The sequence below is a fragment of the Tyto alba genome, unplaced genomic scaffold (genome assembly GCF_018691265.1).
Source record: "Tyto alba isolate M040663 unplaced genomic scaffold, T.alba_DEE_v4.0 Super-Scaffold_41, whole genome shotgun sequence".
In the NCBI taxonomy this organism is placed as follows: domain Eukaryota; kingdom Metazoa; phylum Chordata; class Aves; order Strigiformes; family Tytonidae; genus Tyto; species Tyto alba.
Window position 1 is genome coordinate 17,177,302 of NW_024881317.1, and position 21,476 is coordinate 17,198,777.

Consider the following 21,476-nt stretch of genomic DNA (forward strand, 5'->3'; position numbering starts at 1 on the left):
AGGCAATACAGATATGACTTAAAGTAATTTTTGCCTTCCCCTGGGCTGCACCTTCCAGAAGAAATGAAGTGTAGTATCTGCCTGAGGGAATACAGACAGCTAAAAACTTAATTTTAGTTATTCAGGGTCACCTGGTGATCAGGAGACTGGAATGGAAGCACAGCTTTGAGATTCTTTGAATCTCCTCCTGCACTCAGTGAACAAACTACACTGATTCTTCCACAGAGCTACTGTAATGCTCTCCTTGTTATTACATTGCATAAGTAACCAGCTGCTGCCTCTTACCTTTGTTTCCAGCTGTTAACTCCTTTAAAAAGAGGACAACTGAAAATGAGGTAAATAACATCCTGATAATTTTCTCCTTTCAGATAATTGCTGTGGTTACTGTGCTACTGCAAACTGGGAAGAGGGGTGTTGGCAACAGACGGGAGGCTTCATGCGGAGCAATATGAGGAAAGAGATGTAGATACAGGGCAGTGTTGTAACGCCATGACTCTTAACTTGTTACAACGAGGATCTTACTGTGTGTAAGGTGCTAGCAGCTGTGTGTAAGGAGTGACAGAATCCATTCCTCTGAAAAAGCACAGGGACCCCTGGTTTAGAATAGAATGTAATTTTTTTTTAAATGGAGGCCTTCCCAAAATATCTTTGTTTTGCCCTGGGATTATTGCCAAAAATATGTTTTTGTGACATTTCATAAATGTACCTGCATCCTTAGATAATGTTATTTTTGTTGTTGCTCAAAACTATGTACAAAAAGAAACAGAAAGAAAGAAGTATAAACCCTATAAAAGTAAGTGCAGGCAGTTGCCTGGCAAGGCAAAAAGAAAATGGAAGAGATGGTGAAAGAAAAGCTGGATTTGAAATGCAGCAAAAATTACTATCTTGCAAAATTCATTCCAGCATGTGAGTTTGCTACAGTGGAGAAATGTGGCTGAAATGCTTATCTTCAGGCTCAGGTGAAGAGGAGTTTACAGGCATCAAGTAAGGTTAGAAGTGATTCAGTAGGTTAAAAGCAGTCAAGAGTTTGAGATTGCTGAAGCACAATGAGAGAGCAACTCCTGTCTGGGGATCAGGAGAAACATCCGAGAGAACAAGGCTGAAAGTAGATTGAGCAGAGGAGGACATCCGTGTTTAAAGTCAAAGTTGCAACATAAAGGATGTCAATGAAGTATTATCAAGATGTTGCAAGCTCTATTTGGAGATAGATAAGAAAATTCTGAATCTAGCAAAGAAATGTTTACCGTAATAAATAGCACTTATATATCATATCTATCACATCTTGAAGTGGTTTACAAAGGCACTTATATATTTTATTTTTACTTTATAGGTGATCAAACTGAGCAAATTAAGTGGGTTGAGCAGTTTCACAGAAAGTCAGTGGCACAGCCAAACTACCGATCAAGAGCCACTGTGTACAGTAGCCTAAATGTAAAGATGCTAGAATATGCTTTTTTATGTAAGGTAGCTGTTCATCTCACAGCTGACATTGTAACTAAACCACAAAAATGCTAGACTGCTGTGTTATCATCCCTTCATTACCTGGGTTCAAAGCATCACAGAACTATTTCTAAGAATTGGAAACTGATGGCAAATGCTTATCAAGATAGCTTGCAATTTCTCTTTGCATTTTATCTGCATTTCACAGCATATTATAAGTGGCATGTCAGTAAAAAATAGATCCAGACTTTCCAGCAACAGAAAGCAATGAAGGAAGCAGCGGTAGTTGGCTCCCAGCAATGTTCTCTTGGGAACAAGTCTGAACTGAAGCAGCTTTAGGGCTCTGTAGTTAAATTAGAGTTTTCCTTCAGTCCTCTATGTGATGGGGTTGTTCTTTTAAGGAGATCACCATTTTGCAAACACATAAGAAAAATGAAATACACTCTTAGGAAACAGGCCTCTTGTTGCACTGCCTAGGTTATAGTAGATACCAGTTCACAATACATGGAGAAAATACCTCTCAGCACTGTATGAAAGAGAGCAGAAACATTCCATAAAACACTAGAGGAAAACTGTCTCTGGCTGATATATCTTTATCTTTAAGGCACCAAAATCGTGGGGAACATAACAAAGACCCACAGATACCTTACAAGGAACAAAAGGCAGTTGTGTCCATCCTCGTCACCGGGGCTCTGAGGCAGAGCTGGAGTGCTGCTGTGCATGTCAGTCCTCTCTGCTGCCACAGTTTCACAGCATTACAGGGGACAGAGTGTTAGAGATTGTTCACATGATAATTTCAGTTGTTTAAAGCTTTTTCCAGAAAACTCATCCCATGCCCGTGTTTTGTTGTAAGTTATCTGCCACTTTTATTACTGTACTGGATTCAGTTTGATTTGTGATTGAAGTTTACATAGATGAGAGTAGACCTGGGTACATCCCACTCCCCAAAACAACTGTTTCCCACCTTCTAGCCCCTCATACTAGTATCACCTTCTTGTCGATGCTCGTGTATTTCCTAGTCATTATATCTCAGTTGTGCAGCGTCTTCTTTGTAGTCATTATCATGACACCTGAATGGCTTAACAGTGGCTTGTCACAACTCAAAAATGGTGCTGATTGTCCTGGATGAACTGGATAAGAGGATAAACAGATAATCATAGAAATGATTAAGTTTGGCATCATGATTTATTGCGTTCTAGCAGTGCTCATCCCACCGTCCTTGGTGCTACAATCTCACATGTGGTGTACTGAAGAGTTCAATAGATCTCTGAGCAGGAGGATGTGGACTTACTTGGAAAAGCTCCAGTGTGGAGTGGCCACAGCAAAAGGAAGCAAAAGTGGTTTAATCATAGGATAATCATGCTATGGTGACTCACTGATCATGGGTGGATTGTTGCACTTGCACATCCAGAATCCACCAGGAGCTTTAAGTATGTTCAGGCTTTGACAAGAAACTGGGAAGTGTACAAGTGTTTGTGCAAACAGAGAGACCTTTTTTCTTTAACTTGTCTCCTTGGATGCCTGATCATGAGGATGGCAGTACTCTTGCTGTTTTGCTCAAAGCTGTAAGCAACCTTCAGTAATGTGGATAGTCAGAAAATATGCCAGACTTATGTAGTGGCCCTTAAGGAAAATTACTCACTGGAGCCATTTATACCAGCTTTTATTTGCAAGGGAAAAAAAAAAAAAAAAAAAAAAAAAAAAAAAAAAAAAAGAGATATTTTGGTCTAGCATTACAGATCTGAAATCCATAAAAGCAAAAATGCTGAAAGTGTTTATGCTTGCATATTGAATGGTGCTTAAAGGAGATAAACTACCAACAGCAATTTGCTGAAAAATCTGAAGTATAGATAAAGTGGAAGTAAAAACAATTGCATCTTAGTTGAGCATTTTCTAGCTTCTCTCATTCGGTTCCTGACTCCAGCAGTCATTTCACTAAGTTTTGTATGTAAATTATTTTGTTTTCACATTAGCTTTTAAAGACAAGAGAAATTCTCCTGTATCGGTGTGTGCAGAGCTCTCCTGCTTTTTATAACTCTTATGATATCTCTTCAAGAAAAGAATAAGGAAAAAATAAGTAAAAGCATACTGTTTACCAAATGGCAGTAATGTGTCCTGTCAGATGGTAGAAAAGGGGGAAGAAGGTATCATAAAGCTCACTGCTATTACTTGAGAAGCTTGAAAATGTGACCTCCACTGGAGCTGGAAAATATTTTAGGAAGCTAGTTAGGGAAGCTGAAAATGTGCAGAACATAAAATTAATACCCTGTTGTGAAACCAAGCTAATGCAGAGGTGAAACCCCTGGGAAATTCTAATTTTCACGAGGAAGAAGCAGTAATCATAGGATTGTGGAATAATTCAGGTTAGAAGAGTCCTAAGGAGGGCTCCAACCTCCTCCCAAAGCAGGGTCAGCTGTGAGGACAGCCCAGGTTGCTCTGGGCTGTAGCCAGTCTGATCTTGAAAACCTCCAAGGGTAGAGATTGCACAAGTGTAATGCTGAAGGAGAAATTGAGGTGATAATATGAAGAAATTAAAAATCAGTTTGTACTTCTCAATGTAATGTAGCTTTCAAAAGAGCCCAGACTGTCAGCACTGTAGCTGCAAAAACTTTATACTGTGGAAGAAAGTGACAAGCAGCAGCCTTTTCTGTTAAGAACAACCTGTCAAATTCCCATACTTTGCCAGTACATAATAAACTGTAATAAGCTATCTTGCCAAAGTAACAAGCACTTTAAGACAATCAGGAGAGAAACAATGAAATTAAAATATTAACAATTGAATGTGTAAGTTGCATGAGTTTTTAAGAATAGCTACCAATATTTGGCTTAATTTTGTCAATTACAATTTTACAGCAGTACTGTGTATTTATGTATCACCAGCTAATTTCAAAAGCCCATGAAAAGCTTATTCAAGTTATTACTTTGGCCATATAACCCTCACTGATGTTTTACAGATGTACAGAGAAGTGATTAATCCAAGGTCACTGAGTGTGCATGTGGCAGCTGGGTGGTAAAACCCAGGTGTTTGTGCTGTCTGTGTCTCAGTGGTCCCCCTCCACAAGGGAGAGGTGACAATACTAAGGTTATACAAGCAAAGTCTCTGTGAACAATGAATACTTTCTTCTAAAAAGGTCCCATAAAATGCTTAAAAAAGGAATGCTGAAAAGCAGTATGTTTCATGATAGGTATTTCACACTTTTTTTTTCCTTCAGATATAAAACAGAAAAAATGAAGAGCCTAATAAATGATCTGCATATAAAGAAACCCAAAAACTAGAAAAGAAAAATGAGAAAGGCTGGCCTTGAGGCCGTTTACAGGGCTGGAGGGATGTAAGGCTAGCGCAGTCCAGAATTTAACATCTGTATACTGCTGCTGCTAAAATACAGGTGTAGTCACAGTTTGCCCTTTTGTTGCAAAGTGGAGGTTAATAAACATCCCTGACAATAGAAGCAGGTATGATTTAATCACAGCTGTTACCACAGACAGGACTGTGCCAGTTATGTTTGCATTGCATTTATATTTACAGAAACAAGTTTGTTCAGAAGAAAATTATCTGTCTGTGAATCTGTGCTTACATCAAAGTACATCTATTAAATACTTCTTCCATATAGCAGAGAATAGAAAGATAACGTCACCTTTTTTTTTTTAATATTGAAATAATTGTTAAGAATAGGAACAAAAATCATCAATATCTGGAACATCTTATTATTAAATATGCTTTCATAATCAGTACCGATTTCCCCAGAGAGGAGAAAGGTCAGAGGATGGTTTCCATGATAACTGTCCGATTGCTTATGAAGGTTACTACAATATTTGTCTTGCCCATTCCGTGCTTTGCTATGCAGTCAGAAACAGATTTCTGTGTTTTCAAGAGCTGTTCGAGCATAATTAGAGGCTCAAAATGAGTTGAAATCTCAGCTGGCGGCCTAGCAATTTGTTTTCATGCTGCAAGTCATTCAAGATTTATATATGCATAACTTTTTGATGGAGTAAGGGGATATCCTCCATCCAAGTACTCTGTTATACCTCTGTTTTTATGCAAGATATAGTGCACTCAGTGTCCAGCTGTGTGCTGTCTTCTACCCCTTAACGTGGCAGAATCTTAGTAGCTGCTGTGCTTCTGTCTCTCTGAGCCAGACTGCAATATAATTGTAATAACATTATATAATGGTGCGTTTGTCTCCTTTGTAATACATTGCAGCAACGGGGTCATTTCCAAAAATACGAGCAGTGCAGGGAGTCAGGCCCCTCTGGAGCCTGAAGAAGGTTTCCATGGCAGGAGCTGTGCCCGGGGGAGGAGGGCTGTGGCGCGCGGATGGAGCACGGCTAAGTGAGCGGAGCAGGTCGGAGCGGGTGCGCGGGGAAGGTGCCTCCAGAGGAAGGGCACTGACTCACTGTGTCCTCAGACCAGCTCGTTCGCTCGCTCGGGGTTTGGTGGAGTCCTCTGAGAGGAGAGGTGGGAGCTGCCCTTTCCCCAGTCAGCGCAGACGGTGGGTGAACACCAGAACCTCGCGGGGCCTTTCAGAGGGCTCCTGCCGGCAGCGCAGCAGGACTGTTTGTCTAAGGGGGTGCAGCTCATGCCTGACTTCACACACTGAGTAAGTGAGGAAATTACTCCCAAACAGCTTCGGATGCATTACTTTTTAAAGCATCTCAGTTTCCTTATGTTCAAAGAGCCTTTTATGTTGGCTGAATTAATTTCAGTTTCAAATACAAGAACCATCTCTTTAAAAACAGAGACCATGCTGGTGCTGTAGAGTACTATTTTTCATACTGTCTAAAGAATAACGTAAAGCAGATTGTACGCAGGTGTACTCCTCACTGAGACAGTTCCTTTTCATGTCCCTGACTGCCACACAGTAGTGTTTTGGTGCAGCACTGGCCATCTTCACTGTTGACACATGACACAGTTTTTGGAAAGGAAATTGGAGGAGGGTCATGTAAGCTCTGTATTTGCCTTTTCAGTGCAGGCAGGAAGACATGAAATAATTGTTTTAATTAAAAATCAAGAAGTTGCTTATCTGCATGTATAACACATGCATTTGGGAGACCTCAGTCAATTTATCATCGAGACCACTGGAATTATTTTTGCACCAGCATGAAAAAGGTTATGATGTAGATATTGTCCAGCTACACAATCTAATCTGTTCACTTAGAAACAAAATACTGATTTTTAAATTAAATGTTATACATAATGAAATTTTAATTAAAAAAGTTATAATTCAAATAACAATGTTCACATGCTCACCATCCAGCTCAAGACATTAAATCACATTTTGGTAAGATCTCATTACTTGCGTTGTACCATTATCGAGTTACTAACACAATGGCATATTCTGAAGACACATTCACCTTGTTGCTCTTCTGGCTCTCACTAGCAGGTCGAGCAAGATGGGGCTTGCGCTGCTGGAGGGAGGCATCACTGTTCACACCCTTGTCTCTGGGCCTTTCATGACTATGCATGGGTAAAGCTGACCCTGCATATATATGAGCAAAGATTTTGCAAAGCTCAGAATTTACTTGTTGCCTTTTTTTACTTAATGTAATTTACTTAATATAATAAGGGCAACAACTACTACATTATTCTGTGCCTTTGCAGATGTAAACATCGTATGTGACTTGTAATCTTCTTGAATATGCTTGTGTAGGTAGAGATTATTTCACTGATTTTCCCAAATGATCTAAGCATTCAGTCATTACCCCTGTAATTTATTTCTGTGCCAAGAATAAGGAGTGGGTTAACTGCTCATGATGTAGCTCTGGCTGGGGAACAGAGAGAGGAGGTTTCGTGTGAGTTATGGCAACTTCTCTGGTGTTCATGGAGAAAAAAGGCTTCCACCTCCCCTTCTCCCCTGTTCCATGTAAATCTCTGTCAACCCCTTTTGCTGCCTCCAGATTACAGGGCTTTTAAAGAGAAACAATTAATTATTTTCGTAATCAATTTGTCAGGGCCATTAAGGCCTATTACTGCAGCCAGGGCCCTGACACATTTATATAAAGGGAAAGAAGTAGGCTGGAAAGAAAAATTAGTCTGTACTGAAAGACAAGTGTATAAAAAAGGTGTTTCTTCTCATAAGATGTTTTTAGATGCTTTCCATGGTTACTTAGTGGCTAAGCTTACTCTGTTTTTGCGTGGTCTTGGCATATACTGTTGAGAAAACAAAAAGATGCCCAGTTGTGAAAATACAATGCGGCTAGCCTGATAGAAACATTTAGAAGTAGTATGAAGTCTATGTGTCCAGCAGTGCATGTCTCAAAAGCGGCAGTGTATGCATTTGATGTCAAAAAATGTCAGTATGACATATAGCCCGGAAATAGTCATAGGGCTTATTTCAACCTCTGTATTTATAATTGGGTCTTCGAGAGACAAAAAAAAAAAAAGTCTGTTTTGAGGGCTGCCCCTTCTAATGAGAAGCTTTTGAAAAGTATGGGAAAATAAGTGTAAACAAAGTATCTGTGGAAGACCTTCTTCAAAACACTTCATTTATCATAAGAAGCTGTACAAATGACTTCAGTATCAAGCATCTTGTGAATTATAATATTTACTCATCTTAAAATAGTGCAAGAAGTAAGAGTATTATATGACTCATGGAAGTTCTCACACTTGGTAAAATTGGCTTCTCCAGTTTTGAAAAGGCTTTCAGAAAGACTTGCTAGTTAGGGAGCAAGATTTATGAGAAGTTGTATCTTTTATTAGACCAAAGCACAGTATTGAAAATAATGGGCAAGCTTTCAGGCAAAGGGGTCGAGGGACTGAAAACAGCTACACTGTCTGGGCTTCTCAGGGAGGCTTGCCTTAATGCTTGTCCTTGCTTTACCTGCTCTGAAAACAACAAGCATTTCAGTCCCTATGCTCTTGCTTTAGCACTTTTCACAAGCATTAAAATCTCACACGTTTAAAAAAAGATATAGCAGTTACAGTTTTTCAGCTTGCATACTGAATTGAACTGACAGGTGTGTAAAGAAAAGATTTAGCTAATGAAATTGATATAATGTGTGCTTTTCTGTGAAGCCTCTGCTACCTGAAAACTGGAAAAGTAAGACATGAGAAACACTCATCTGAGTGTGGTAAATAAGCATCTGACCTGTTAGCTTTACACTGTAAATATTTTTGCTTTGAATGCTTCTGTACTGTCTGTGTATGCTTAGCTAGATTAAAGCGTCCTTCTGATTAGAGCCTCTTGCCATCTCTATAGTATAAGTTGTGGCATGTGTTCCTATATAACAAGGAAGGTGTCTCTGGTGGTGCAGCAGTCAGGAAAATTTCTGACTGCGTATTTCTCAGATTTAAAGTTGGAGATTAAGTAAAGATACACCCTTAGTCACGTATGTTTATCTTCTCAAATGCTAATGTTTTCTGAGTAAGCAAATGCACAACGAGTTTTAACCAGCAGTGCTCAGCTAAGATCAGAATTGAGTCCCCCCTTCCTGGAGACAGATGCCACCTGTGAGTTTCACTGAAGAACTTCTGGTTTGGCAAATGTAAATCAGTTTACAGATCTCTTTGCAGTGTAAATGCCTAGAGAGCTGGACTGAATCTAATCAACTGAGAGAAATAAGTGAAGTTTGGTCTGTGTGTCAGTATAAGTAGTGTGATGACTCATAAGAAAGATTTCTCATTTAGTACTTGCCATCTTTTTGAACTTCTTGTTTACTGTGTTAAACATACCCAATACTACTCTGTGATCAAAACTTGATTTTGTAAATCCTGAACTAAAATAGTATTTAGTTATTTCTAAAAAATGCCGTATTCAAAATGTATTACAGGTTGCAGTTAATGGGACCAAGTGTAAAAAGCATGCAAGTATTCTGAGGGCTTTTGAGTGATTCAGTGACAACTTGTTTCACGGAGTCCATAGACAGCCAATACTATATAAATCTCCAAACTTAAAAAATGCACATCTAAGGATTTCTTGCACGTGCATGGTGGCATATCTTACAGGACCACTTGAAAAATGTAATGCAGTTATCCAGCAAATGAAGCAAGCAGTGTTAGCTCCGGTGAGGCATAGGTGCCTTACCCCTGTAAGGCAGAGGCTGCCTTTCATCCACAAGTTTGGAAATCTGTAACTGAGAAGATCTACATGCTTGAAGTGTAGGTGAATGCTATGTAAGCGTAGATACATAGTCATATTATCTTTGCTAGTAAACCTAGCTTAAAAAGTCCCCATCTTTGGCCACTTCTTCCTCCTTCTGTGCTACAAGGATAATTTTTTGATCAATATCACTTTAGCTATCCCCATACAGAGTTAGCTTGATGCAGCTATGGAGGTGGTGACACAGTACAAAAGCAGAAAGGAGTGGTCAAATAACATTAAAAGAATGTGGGCCTTCCATCATGCTAGTGTGTGTTGCCCACTGCTTTCTTGCGCTGTGACATACCAAAGCCCAAAAGCCAACCTGTTGCATGTTTTTTTCTTTCCTGACAACAAGAAGACAGGAAATAATGCAATATCCTCCCACACTAAGCACTTTCTGTTCTGTTATCTTCCCTTGTATATTGCCATCTTGAAACTGTTACATAAAATGAAAACTTTTTAACATTTTAAAAACTTGTCATGAGTTTTAATTGTATAATTAAAAATATTAATATTAACCACACTATAACAGTTACAGATGAAATATTCCACCAGGGCATACTGCAAAACCACATGTTGTCCCTGGGAACTAAATTTGGCTATTGATTGCAGACACAACTAAAATAGAATATGTAGTATCACAGATAACCAGATGTCTCCTTAGTTGCTACAGACTAAAAGTGACTGAAAACCACTCTTAAGATGGGAAGTATGTGATGCTCAATAAATTTGCATCTATTGAGGGTGGAGGCTGAATTATTGAAAGATGGAGTTAGAACTCATAAAACTATGTTCTACTGTTGTGTTTTATAACAAAATAACATTTGACACATTCATGTCTCAGGCTTAATATATTTTTGAATGATAATGGTTTTGAAAGAGAGCACCAAAAAAGCCATCTGACACCACTGTGCAATATAATCATCCAATAATATATAGTTAAAGCTGCAGGGTGTATAAATAAGATAACCTGATTTTCTTCCACTGACACAAACAGCAATATTTGTAAAGTGCTTTTCTGTTAACTGTTTTTAATATCTGGAGGTAGCAAGAAAATCAAATAGTAAGGTGGAAAGGGTTCGTAACCCTATGGGTGTGACCATCAGGAGCTTAATCCCTTCGCTTACCTCCTCTAAACCTTACTGAAGTCATTCTTGCAAAGCAGGTGCTACTAGGACAGAGCTACCCACTAAAGTAAAGATTACACTGGAATTACTGGGTGTAATCTGGCATTCCTGCTTTTAAGTACACTGTTAGTACCTGATGGACTTGTGTATGTAAATTTTAAAAGAATAGATGGAGTCTTGTACCAGTTATAGTAAGAAAGGCTAGAGGATGAAAATAAACCTTGAGATTCTAAAAGTCAAAAGCTGAGTGGCAATAAAAATGAACTATAGTTTATAAATGTAAATAATTTAATTTTCTACATTTTTGCAATTATGCAATAAAGTCTTTTTTATATGAAGAATTAAGAAGCAAACAAGCTCACTCATGGTATTATCTATAAACCTTTTTAGCAGTGTAACAATTTTCAGTATATGTTTTTGTGTTGAATATGCCAATTTTCAGTATATATTTTCATGGTCTATATGCATGGCCTTCTCATTAACAAAAATGAGTCATTGTAATTTCCCGTGGTACTCATCACAACCACAATATTTGTGCTCAAGAAACTGGAGAACTGATCTCACATTTCAAAACTATCTGGGTTGGAAAACCACACCTCTGCAAACCCCTTTCCTCCCCAGTTTAATTTGTCCTTATACCTGGGGATTTCTGTTTGGGTTTCAGAGAACAGATTTGTCACTTTGTATCTTGTGCAAGGGTTCCTGGAAAATTTCTGCTTTTGAATACAGAGTTGTTTGCCAGAAAGGTAATTAAATCAGTCAATTTTATTAAGCTGTCCCTAGGCTGCCTTTCCAAAATACTTAAGTTTGTAAGTAACAAAGACCTTTATCCTGATACACGTTCATGCTTCACTTATTAAAGTTGCCTGTGGAGTTAATTTTGGGTGTATGTTGTTTGTTGTCTGGGCAAGCATTTTTAAGAATGAACTGCTAGTCATGCTTTCTGAAAGCAAAATTTGAAAAAAATAAGAATTTTACTTCAATGGAGCATGTGTGATACTGGTCTGTGGTGTAACTGTTTTTCGGACTGGAACCACATCAGCAGTGAATGTATACTTGCTTAATTTTCACAGCTGTCTTCGATTATTTTTACTGTCTCCTTTCTACCAAATAAACCTGGAGAAACTAGAAAAATTCAGAATATCTGATGTTTTGACATCCAGTGGCTACTTATGGTGAAGCATTTCATAAAATCAGCCTTGATCAGCTACACTGCATTTAAATATACAGTCTTGTTCACAAAACATCTGTCTAAGATGGGAAATAGAATAGTTTTACATAACATTTCTGTAATAAATCAGCTCTGCTGTCATGAACCAAGGTTACAACTCATGGATAACATTTTCTTCAACACTGGACTCAGATTTTGTCACTGCACATAATTATACAGATGATAAAAATTCTCTAAGACCTGGTCCAAACCAAGGAGACAAGAGTTTCTTTTTTTAAGTACATCTCAAAATACTAACCAGACGACTCCTCAGCTCGACAGTGATACATTCTTTAATTATTTTAAGGCTGAAAATAATCTTGCTTTGCCACTGCAACCTACTTCTAATCCTATTTGTACGCTTGCCATTTGCTTACAAACTGAAGTGATATTCTATCAGAACAGAAAAAACTTGCATTGTGTTAAACATAATACTTTATTTTTATTTTATTACGGTGTTAAACAATAAATAACAATGAGTTTAGAACAGCAGGGGTTTAAGACAGGCTGGCTGGCAAAACAGATTGGGTTTATTCCCATTCAGGGCATACCCAGCCTCTGGTGCATACTTGAGGTGTACGCTTTAACCTGTTAACAAGAGGTAAAGTACAGATGTTTGGGATTTTGTCTTTGTCCAACAGTTCCAATATGTGAGAGGCAGTGAGTTATTGGAAGACTCTATTCACTGTATATTGAGCAATTACCTGCAGTGGTACACAGCCTTTTCAAGAGGAGGTAAATATAGGATGCAAGCTTTAGCAGCATGGAAGTGGGAGGGAGATAAGAATCATTACTAGACATCATTACTACATTCATTTTTTTCCTAGGGACTTGATTCAGCAAGACACTGAAATTCTGTGTAATTTTAAGGACATGACTTTACCACAGCTTTCTTTAAACCACTTTCTTATTGAGGTAGAAACAGATACTTTCTTCTCTTGTGGTTTACATGGTGAATTCTGATTTTTTCTCTTCCCCTTTTTTCTGTGTTCCTGAAATGCTGAAATCCGGTGGCAATTCAAATACAGAACGTAGAATATCAACTGAACTGCTTGACATCATTGATAGTATATAGGCATATTTATAGCAAATTATCCCAAGACTACCTCATAGGGCAGCAAAACCATCTGAAATCTCTGAAAGATCTTATATGAATCGTTCACTTTCTTAGCCGCACACACCACAAAGCCCACAGGAAGTTGTGTCTGTAGTGGCTGTGGTTCTGCAGTTTCCTTCTTCCCCGTCTTTAAGTGGTCAAAACATTTCTTAAAAAGTTAAGTCAACACAAAGTAGAGAATAGACTTCCTGTTCTTGCAATATAACAGATAGATATGCCTTCAGTTAGAAAGATGGATTCACACATCTGATTGTCCTCTGTGTCCTTTGAATCAATTTAGGGTTACAGTTTGAAGTATACTGATTAAATAGTAGTTTAATTTTTTGATTTCCTACCAAGAAAATATAATAGTACTTTTTTTAGACACCTCCTGGTAGCAGTTATTTACAGGATGAGTAAAGCACTTGCTTTTCTTCAGCTGTTGACTTTTAAGACAGTTTTCTTTCTAAAGATGAGGAAACCATCCTGTTTTGAGGACCTAAATTGCAGTATCGGGATTATGATTTAAAATTCTGATCCTTCAGCTAACAGATGGTACTTGGTATGTATCTGTATCTGACTGAATGTACTATATATATATATGCAGAAACACTGACATGCATCTATCTCTGACAAATATATATCGATATGTGTATATAGATACATAGACATTTGCTGTTTCCTTAAAGCCTTTTTAAAGGGAATACATGAATACACTGGAATCCAAACAGTCTTAAATAAATATAACTTCCTCATTTCAGAGATTAATTTAGTAATACTTTATTAAGAATTTTAAAAGAAAAAGTTAAATAGGAGTATCATTCAAGGATTCTTTCACTTAATTATTTTAGGTTGATTTGAGCAACATTTGATTTGGCATTTCCAGTACTGTTGATGGTATCCTTGCTTGTGAACAGTTTATTAATGAAGAGATTAAGAAGGTCTCTGAACGAAGAATTTGAAAGGACAGGAACATGGTCCTGCTATTGCTTTGTTTTTTAAAAAAAAAAAAAAGAGAGAAAACATTTGTTAAAATAATTTGTATCTACCAACAAATAGATGAATTTTACCAGTGCTAATAGAATAAGATGGTATTTATAGCTCCTCTAATTCATATCAAGGGTAGAGATGGAGTTTTAAAAATTGTTGGAAGGAAGGAGAAGGGAGTTGGGGAGCGAGGGAAGGACAAGATGGAACAGATGAAAAACAGGAGAAAGGGAAAAAGAGATTGAGAGAAAAGAAGGAAAGAAAGAAATTAATCCCATTAGTCTCTGTGGGCCAAAAGTTATGTATGTCTTTTCCCAGACTGGCAAGAGATCATCTGTGATCATTTTATATCCACTGCCAGATGATTCACACCCCTAGATAGAAGTCCTTCCTTGTAAAATTCAGTGTATGGATTGATGGTGTCCAGCGTAAGATGATACAAAAATGGCACCTCCATCTTCGGTGGACCTTTCTTTGATTAATATTTTTCTTTCACATATTTATTTGTTTGCCATCCTTCTCCCAATACCTGAATAACTACTCTTCTTTCCCATGGTCCTTCTGCCTTATTTTAGGGATCCATCTCCACCTCTGTGCATGCCTGCAGTCCTCTTTCATTGCCCTGATATATGCCTCATCTTGTTTTATGGTCTTTAATCTTTGTTTCCAGCCTATCCTTCTCACCAAACCTTCAGGCATCACCCACCCTCCCCTATTTTTATTCAAGGGGGGCAGATGAAAGGGAGGTATTATTTTGCTCTACTCTTTATCAGGTCACTCTCCCCTGAGTTTCTTTTCAAGCGTCTCCACACCTTGAAATCTTCCCCCTCCTTCCTGTTGCGATCTCAGCCATTTCCTTCCTGCCTCCTCTAGTGAATACTCATAGACTCTGGCAATGAAGCATGAGGGCATAAAAAATTGACACATTCTGCCTTCTGCATGTGTAGATAGATAAAAAAAAATAAATATCTGAGGCTTAGTTACATCTAGCAATTAACAAATAAAAAATCCGCAGTAGTGTTTTCATGGCAGGGGCCAGCAGAGGAGCTTTGGCAGAAGGCCGTGCTGCAACGTAGGAGAACTCCCGTGGGGATGAGCCCAGCACGGCCACAGCACCCCGGGGGGAACGGGGGAGTGAAGCCCCGGTATGCGGGGACCCCAGGAGCAGTCAGGTGCCAGACAGTTGGGGACGGTGCTGATGAAAGTCAGAGGTGACTGGAGCTGTGAGGCTGTCCTAGGGTGTACTCGGGAGAGGGCTGGCACTCGCTGTGCCGAGGGAGAAGGTCCCAGCGGGCTTACTCTGCCCCGCAGCGCTGCGTGCTCCACGCCGTGGCGGGGGAGTTGGCCCTTCCCCCCTGATTTCGGACTGCTGCCTTGGGAATTTGCTTCAGCTATTTCCTGGAATATGAATTTGTTTATTTTCAAATGAGAACAAACGTAAAACTCACACAGTAGCTTTGGGTAGGGCGTTTCTTTGTAGAGGGGTGATTTGGATCATTGAAATACTGCCTCTTTTAAAGAATTTAAGTACTTCTGAAGATTGCATGGAGCCCAAAAGCAGCTGGTAGCATATAGAATATACAACTGCAAGCAAGTTGTGGCCCTGATAACATGCCTTTTACTGTCATCTATGTGTCATGAAATGTTTGCAGAGTGAGTGCAGAATACTTCAATTTTGGTCTGGGGTTTTTTCTCATCTACTTTCCTTTCACTGGAAGCTGATGCATCTGATTAGTCATGGAACTTTTGCTCTAGTCTAATACTTTAAGAGTATATTAATCAACACCATAGACCCTGGACCATGGTCTAATGTGGCTAATACACAGAGCGCTCCATCTTTTCACTGAGTTTTGAAGAACTTTTTTGGGTGCTGCTTTTGGAAGTGGTTTGATAAGTTTATGCCTTAGTCCTTAGTTTACACCTTAGCAAAACTTGGGCCTATGTGTTCAGCTTTCTGTGCTATGAGCCAGCCCATCGTGGTAAAGCCAGAGTGTGCTCGAGTCACAGTTCCAGCTCCATTTTCAGGTAGAGCCTCATCCTGGCTGGGTTAGGCACCCGCCTCCCAAAAGTAAGATAACATCTTTTAAAAGCCTTTTTCTAAATGGGGAAAAAAAAAAAAAAATGTTTGCAGTGTTTCTCTTAGTGCTTAAAGAAATACTTGCTTTGTAAAAGACACTAAAACCCCTTCACCTAAAGTACTTGAAACCGTTTATTTTTTAAAGCCACAGGCAGCAGTTCATGGCGCTATAGGAAATGCTGAGGCTATGTAGTCACCACCTCAAACCCAATGAAATCTCCCAAGCTGTTTTCTTTTTGTGTCTTTATTACTTTTATCTCGAGAACAAAATGTACAATTAGGAACTTGAAAACGCACGTCCCGCCCCTTCAAACAATAGCTAAACACAAAAGCAGGTTTGAGCCCTCGCTGATTGCCATCCCAGCTCGGCAGTCGGTTACAACCGTGCGACCGTTTAATTCTCCCCGAGCGCTGGGGAGAGCGCCCGGCCCCGCCGCGAACGGCCCCGCGGTGCCCGCACCAGCCGCCTCCCACCGGGATGCGCCTCTTCGCGGCGCCGCTCGGCCCGGGCTGCAGCGGGGGGGGGGGGCGCCCGGGCTGCTGCCGGGGGGGGGCCGGGCTGCTGCGGGCCCCGCTGCGCTCCGCTCCCTGCGTTTCAAACCGCCCCCCGCGCTCCCATAGGCTGCGCTGGGCCGGCAGCCGCTCGGTGCCCGCCGCCCCGACCATCGCGCGGGGGAGCCCCGGCGGCGGGCAAGGCCTGCGGACCACCCCGCGCCGCGGCCGGCGGGGACGGGGGCGGCCGCTCCGCCGCCGCCGTTCCGGGAGGGCCGGGGACCCGCGGCGGGGCGGGCGGGGGCGGGGCGGGGCGCTCGCCGCTCCCCCCTCCCCACCCCCCCACCTCCCCCGGCGGGCGGGATGGGCCGCGCCGGCAGTCAGACATGTCAGTGGCTGCGCGGGGGGCCGGGCACGCGGCGGCCGGGCGCGGGGGAGGCGCGCGGCGCGGGCGCTGAGGGGGCGGGCGGGCCGGCCGGCCGGAGGGCGGCGGGACCGCTGCCGCCCCCCGCGCCCCGGTGGCGGCTGCCCCGGCGGGCCCGGGCCGCGGGGAGCCAGGCGCCGCCGGCCGCGGGAGGCGGACCGCACTTTTATCAAACTTAAGCCTCCGCTCCCCTTCCTTTCTTCCTCTCTCCTCCCCCGTCCCCGCCCCTTCCCCGCCGCCCTCCTCTTCCTCCTCCCCCCCGCGCCCTGGGATGTTTATTCGGGCGGCTGCGTGAGGCGCGGGCGGTCGCGGGGAGTTTCTCTCCCCCGGCCTGAGTAGTTGCAGGCGCGCACACGCTCGCCCTACTCCGGGGGAGAGAAGGAAACAAAATGTCTGCCAGGGCCGCGGCGGCTTCCACGAAGGTAAGGCTCAGCCCCGGGGCGGCGGCGCTCCCTCCCCGCTCTAATTCCCGCCGTCCCCCCGGCGCGGTTTTGGCCGCGCCGAGGAGCCTCCGCCGGGCCGGTGCCCTGCCGCCGGCCGCTCCCCCAGCCCCGCCGGCGCGGGCGGCCGCTCGGCCCGAGGCGGGTGGGCGAGGTGGGCCGTGGCCGCCCGACCGCCTTGCCCGGGCGACCGAGGAGCCGTCCGGCCACGCCGAGCGGGCGCTCCGGTGCCCCTCGGCCCCGCCCCGCCACTGTCCCCCAGGCCCGCTGCCCCGCCGGCCGCCTCCCGCGGCGCTCCCCGCCCTCCCGCCTACCTGTTGGACGTGCGGCGGCGCCCGGCTGGCGGGCGGGAGCGCCCCGGGCCCCGGCGGCGGGGCGGCCGCGCTCCCAGAAGCCGCGCCGGGCCCGGGCCCGCGGGATGAGCCCCCGGGCGCGGCCGGGGCGCGCTCTCCCCGCGGCGGAGGCGAGGGGGCGCGCAGTCTGCGCGCTGGGGCAGGCCGTGCCCTTTTGTTCCAGGCTGAAGTGTCGGGTAGCAACGAGGAAAGGTTTAACCGGGAGAGTCCAGTACTGCAGGATTTTTCTGTAGCCGCTGAATCAGTCGGGGATGATTGTTGCTGACATACGGTAAACAGATTTGGGGCGGCAGTAATCCCTCAGAAACTTGTGCCGGTCCTCCACCTGATCCGTAGGTGTTTATGGTGCAGGTGCACGTTGCGGGTGTGTACTCTGACCTCCCGTAGCACTGCCGCGGCGATGAGTAATGCTGAACGTCCCCGAGGGAAAGAGGTGGAGTTAGGAACGCTCAACAGGTTATTTTTCCTTCGTGTAAAATTAAAGGTTTGCTTTGGAACTAGTTTGAGTTTAAATTTCGAACTAATTTTGAGCTGTGACTCCTGAGTAGCTTCCTCGGCTTCAGCATGACAAGTTCCCACCGTGAGTTAACTGGTGTTGCTGGAGCTCAGCGTAGTGGCGTTTGCTCTCGAGTGAAACTATGTGGTTTCGGTCTGATGTCACCTACTGGTATGCACTTACCCAGAGGTAATATTCTGCAGGCTGAAGCAAAATACGCACCTTATTGCATTACTATGGAAAAACTTAAGACTATCTGAAATACTAACTTACTGGGAAACTTACTAGTTGTAACATATTGTTAGCTGCGGCAATTTTATCAACTTCCAAGTCTTAATTTTACTTTCAAAGTGTGTTCTAGGCAACTTCAGCTTCCAGAGTGCAATTTAAGAAACTTAAATGACAGCGTTGACCTACTGAGTTGCATGCCCCTTTCTCTATGCTTTCAGAGATCTTTTAATACATTTTAACATTTATGTGCACACATTCCAACAATAAATGCGTATATTTGGAGAAGGAATTTGTTCAGGGTAATACTTCAAACTGGTGGTATCGCCTAGCTGCAGAGACAGATAAAGCATTTTTTTTTTCCTCTCTGTTCAGATGTGTTTATATTAACAATAAACAGGACATGAAAATAAATGTTGTCTTTGCTTCCAAAGAGAGTAGTGTGTTAGAAATGTGCCATGTGAGGAATTGTGAGAAATTGCATCAACTTAAACTTTGCAGATTCTTCTCTGATATAAAATCAGGGTGCAAGGCTCCTACTTCCAGTTCAAAATATTCTAATAAAATATAGCTATTTTATGAGGCTGTGGAAAAATAGTGCCTTCCACATGTGCATGCGTTACCTTGAAAAGAACTATTTTTTTTTTTTTTAACATAGAAGTATTACCTGTTTTGACTGTAGACTGGTGTACAGACTGATGTAAAATTTAAAGTTATATCTTACCATAGCAGCTATTTGAAACTTCTAGATCATGGTCATATCAAATTGGCCCTTTGAGCTTGTATACAATATCAGCCAAACTAATTATACTGAAAGGTATGTTAATTTAAGAATGTTGCAAAATACAGTCTCTGTTAGGTTTAACTCTTAACTGGTATACTTACAGATTTTATAAAAATGATGTATTTGAAATAGCATATCTTTTATGGGGGAAAAAAAGTAATTATAAGTCATGTAACTTTTTCCATGTAAACTCTCATAGTCTGTAATAGCCTTTTATCAAAATTATTTCTTCCCATTTTGGTCTTGGTCACAGAAATGTCTTTAGAGACTAGAATCTTATGCATGCAGGTCATATGAATGTACTTGTCAAAACAAACGCTTTCAGTAGTTGGGTAGTATTGTTTCTACTTAAGCCAGTAGTTCCTGAGCTGCTGTTCATATAGTTCTAATAGTTGTGGATAGGGGGAATTATAAATATTTTAGAAATACTAGAATATTGGAGGACTTCTGTGTTCAAGTTTCAGATCTGGTTTCCTTCAGTCATCCCTTTGGACATGGTATCTGATTTCTCATTTTTGGGGTTATAATGCATAAAAAAAACCCCCCTCTGTGAACGGTTTTCTCTTAATAGCTAGCATACTTTTTAGCCTTGTGGGCCTTGTGTCCATGTCCACATTTATCTTGGCACACACACCAGAAGAGAACTAAAAAAAATTGGTTGTGATTAGCTGAATAATTCTTATTTGTACACGTGGGAATCTTGGCTGGTATGATTGATTGTGTTATGCCCTATTATCAACAGTTCTGTATGCTACCTTCCACTGCCCTTCAGTTTTGGTTACTTAACTTTTTTCCTCCTGTGCTGTAAAATAATGTGTTTTTATTAAAGTTTTAAATGCTTGCAGTAGCTTTTGGTAGTTTACAATAGAAAATGGTGAGAGAAATGAAATCTTGCATGCAGTCTAATCTAGCGGTGTCTGTGATTGCGAAATGTAAGGGGCCTAATCTTGTCTTTTTGAACAAAGCTAATGGTCGCTGTGGGAATGACTGTGTCGGGGTATTAGTAATGAGATGTAAAGCTTTCCACATTTAAGCTGAGTGTTCAGATATAGTCCACATCGGTTAAAAACAAAAAAAAAATAATAAATGCTTTTAAGTAGTAAATGTGGGGATAGGACTTCTGGAATCCTTGAGCCCTTTTGAATGCTGAACCTGAGTTTTTGAAGCTTCCTTCTGGTTTTAATATGTGCCTAAAGAATATTTCCTTGTCTTTCACCTCAGTCTGATAATTAATTGGATTTTGGTTGTTCTAACAGTCTTTCTGCCTCCCGGCATGTATTTATTATCTACTCCTTCAATCAAGAGTCGAGAACTTGATCACATTAACAGGTTAAGACTTGCTGATTGCAAGGACTCTTCGGTTTCCTCTGCTAGAGGAAATGACCTATAGTTTTCAGAAATGTGGGTTAGTGTTCTACCCCAAATTCTACTTGGAGACATCAATATATGTTTCTTGTAGAGGATGTATGCACAAGCCTTCAAAGTATTTTTTAGTGTGCTGTAATCTATGAGATCGCTAACTTTGGAACAGAATTCTGGTTTTCCCATTTAAATCTATATGAACGCTATAATGTTAGATCAATTATCGGGTTGTTGGTGCGAGTCTTCAATGGTAACAAAGAAGAAATAAATATGTAGAGAAAGTGTATGAGGAAGTATCACCAAGCATGGAAATAAGCTGATGATTTGGTTTAACATCAAAACCTACATTCTACTTGGAAAAAAAGATCCTGTAAAATGACTGCATTTAATTTTGATAATATTCCTGTAAGTTGTATTTGGACCTTAGGAAATAATTATTCTAATGCTTTGTTTTCAAAGAAGAAATTATATATGTAACATATATTTTTGGGTTTGGATTTTCTTAAATTCTTTGACCATCACAGTTATGGCTGTAGGCAATTTCAGCTACCAAATGGTAGTTTAGGTACATTTTTCAGTATGTATTTTGTTGTAATGTGGGAAGAGCCATGAGCTCCATACTCTTGAGGTCTTTATGAAATATATTCTGGAGTTGGCTTCTGGTTCTCCATGAAGCACAAAGGCTACTGTAATGTAAACACAGCTTGAAATCAGACTGTGCCTGGGAGCTGGTTCTACCTTTTATAGAGTGGAAAATCAGTAAGACCTTATCAGTGACCAGCTAGCTAATCTTTGTTTCAAGGAAAACGTCTAGAAATGGGTTATTGTAGGTCATAGGTATTTTCATGTGCACATTGTATTGCTACTTACTGTGAGAATAGA

General features: G+C 41.5%; 1 protein-coding gene across 9 annotated transcripts in view; it reads left to right on the top strand.

Annotated features, from left to right (window-relative positions):
- The window catches only part of TJP1 (tight junction protein 1), a 196,118-nt gene that overhangs the window by 102,533 nt on the left and 72,109 nt on the right, over window positions 1-21,476 (top strand). The window contains exon 1 of one of the 9 annotated variants that reach the window (XM_032990445.2): window positions 17,037-17,353. The exons of the other annotated variants lie outside the window; for them this stretch is intronic. Coding sequence (XP_032846336.2) covers window positions 17,321-17,353 — 33 coding nt within the window. The 5' untranslated portion in view covers window positions 17,037-17,320. Of the gene's footprint in view, window positions 1-17,036; window positions 17,354-21,476 lie in introns of those variants that run through there. 9 annotated transcript variants of the gene reach the window in all.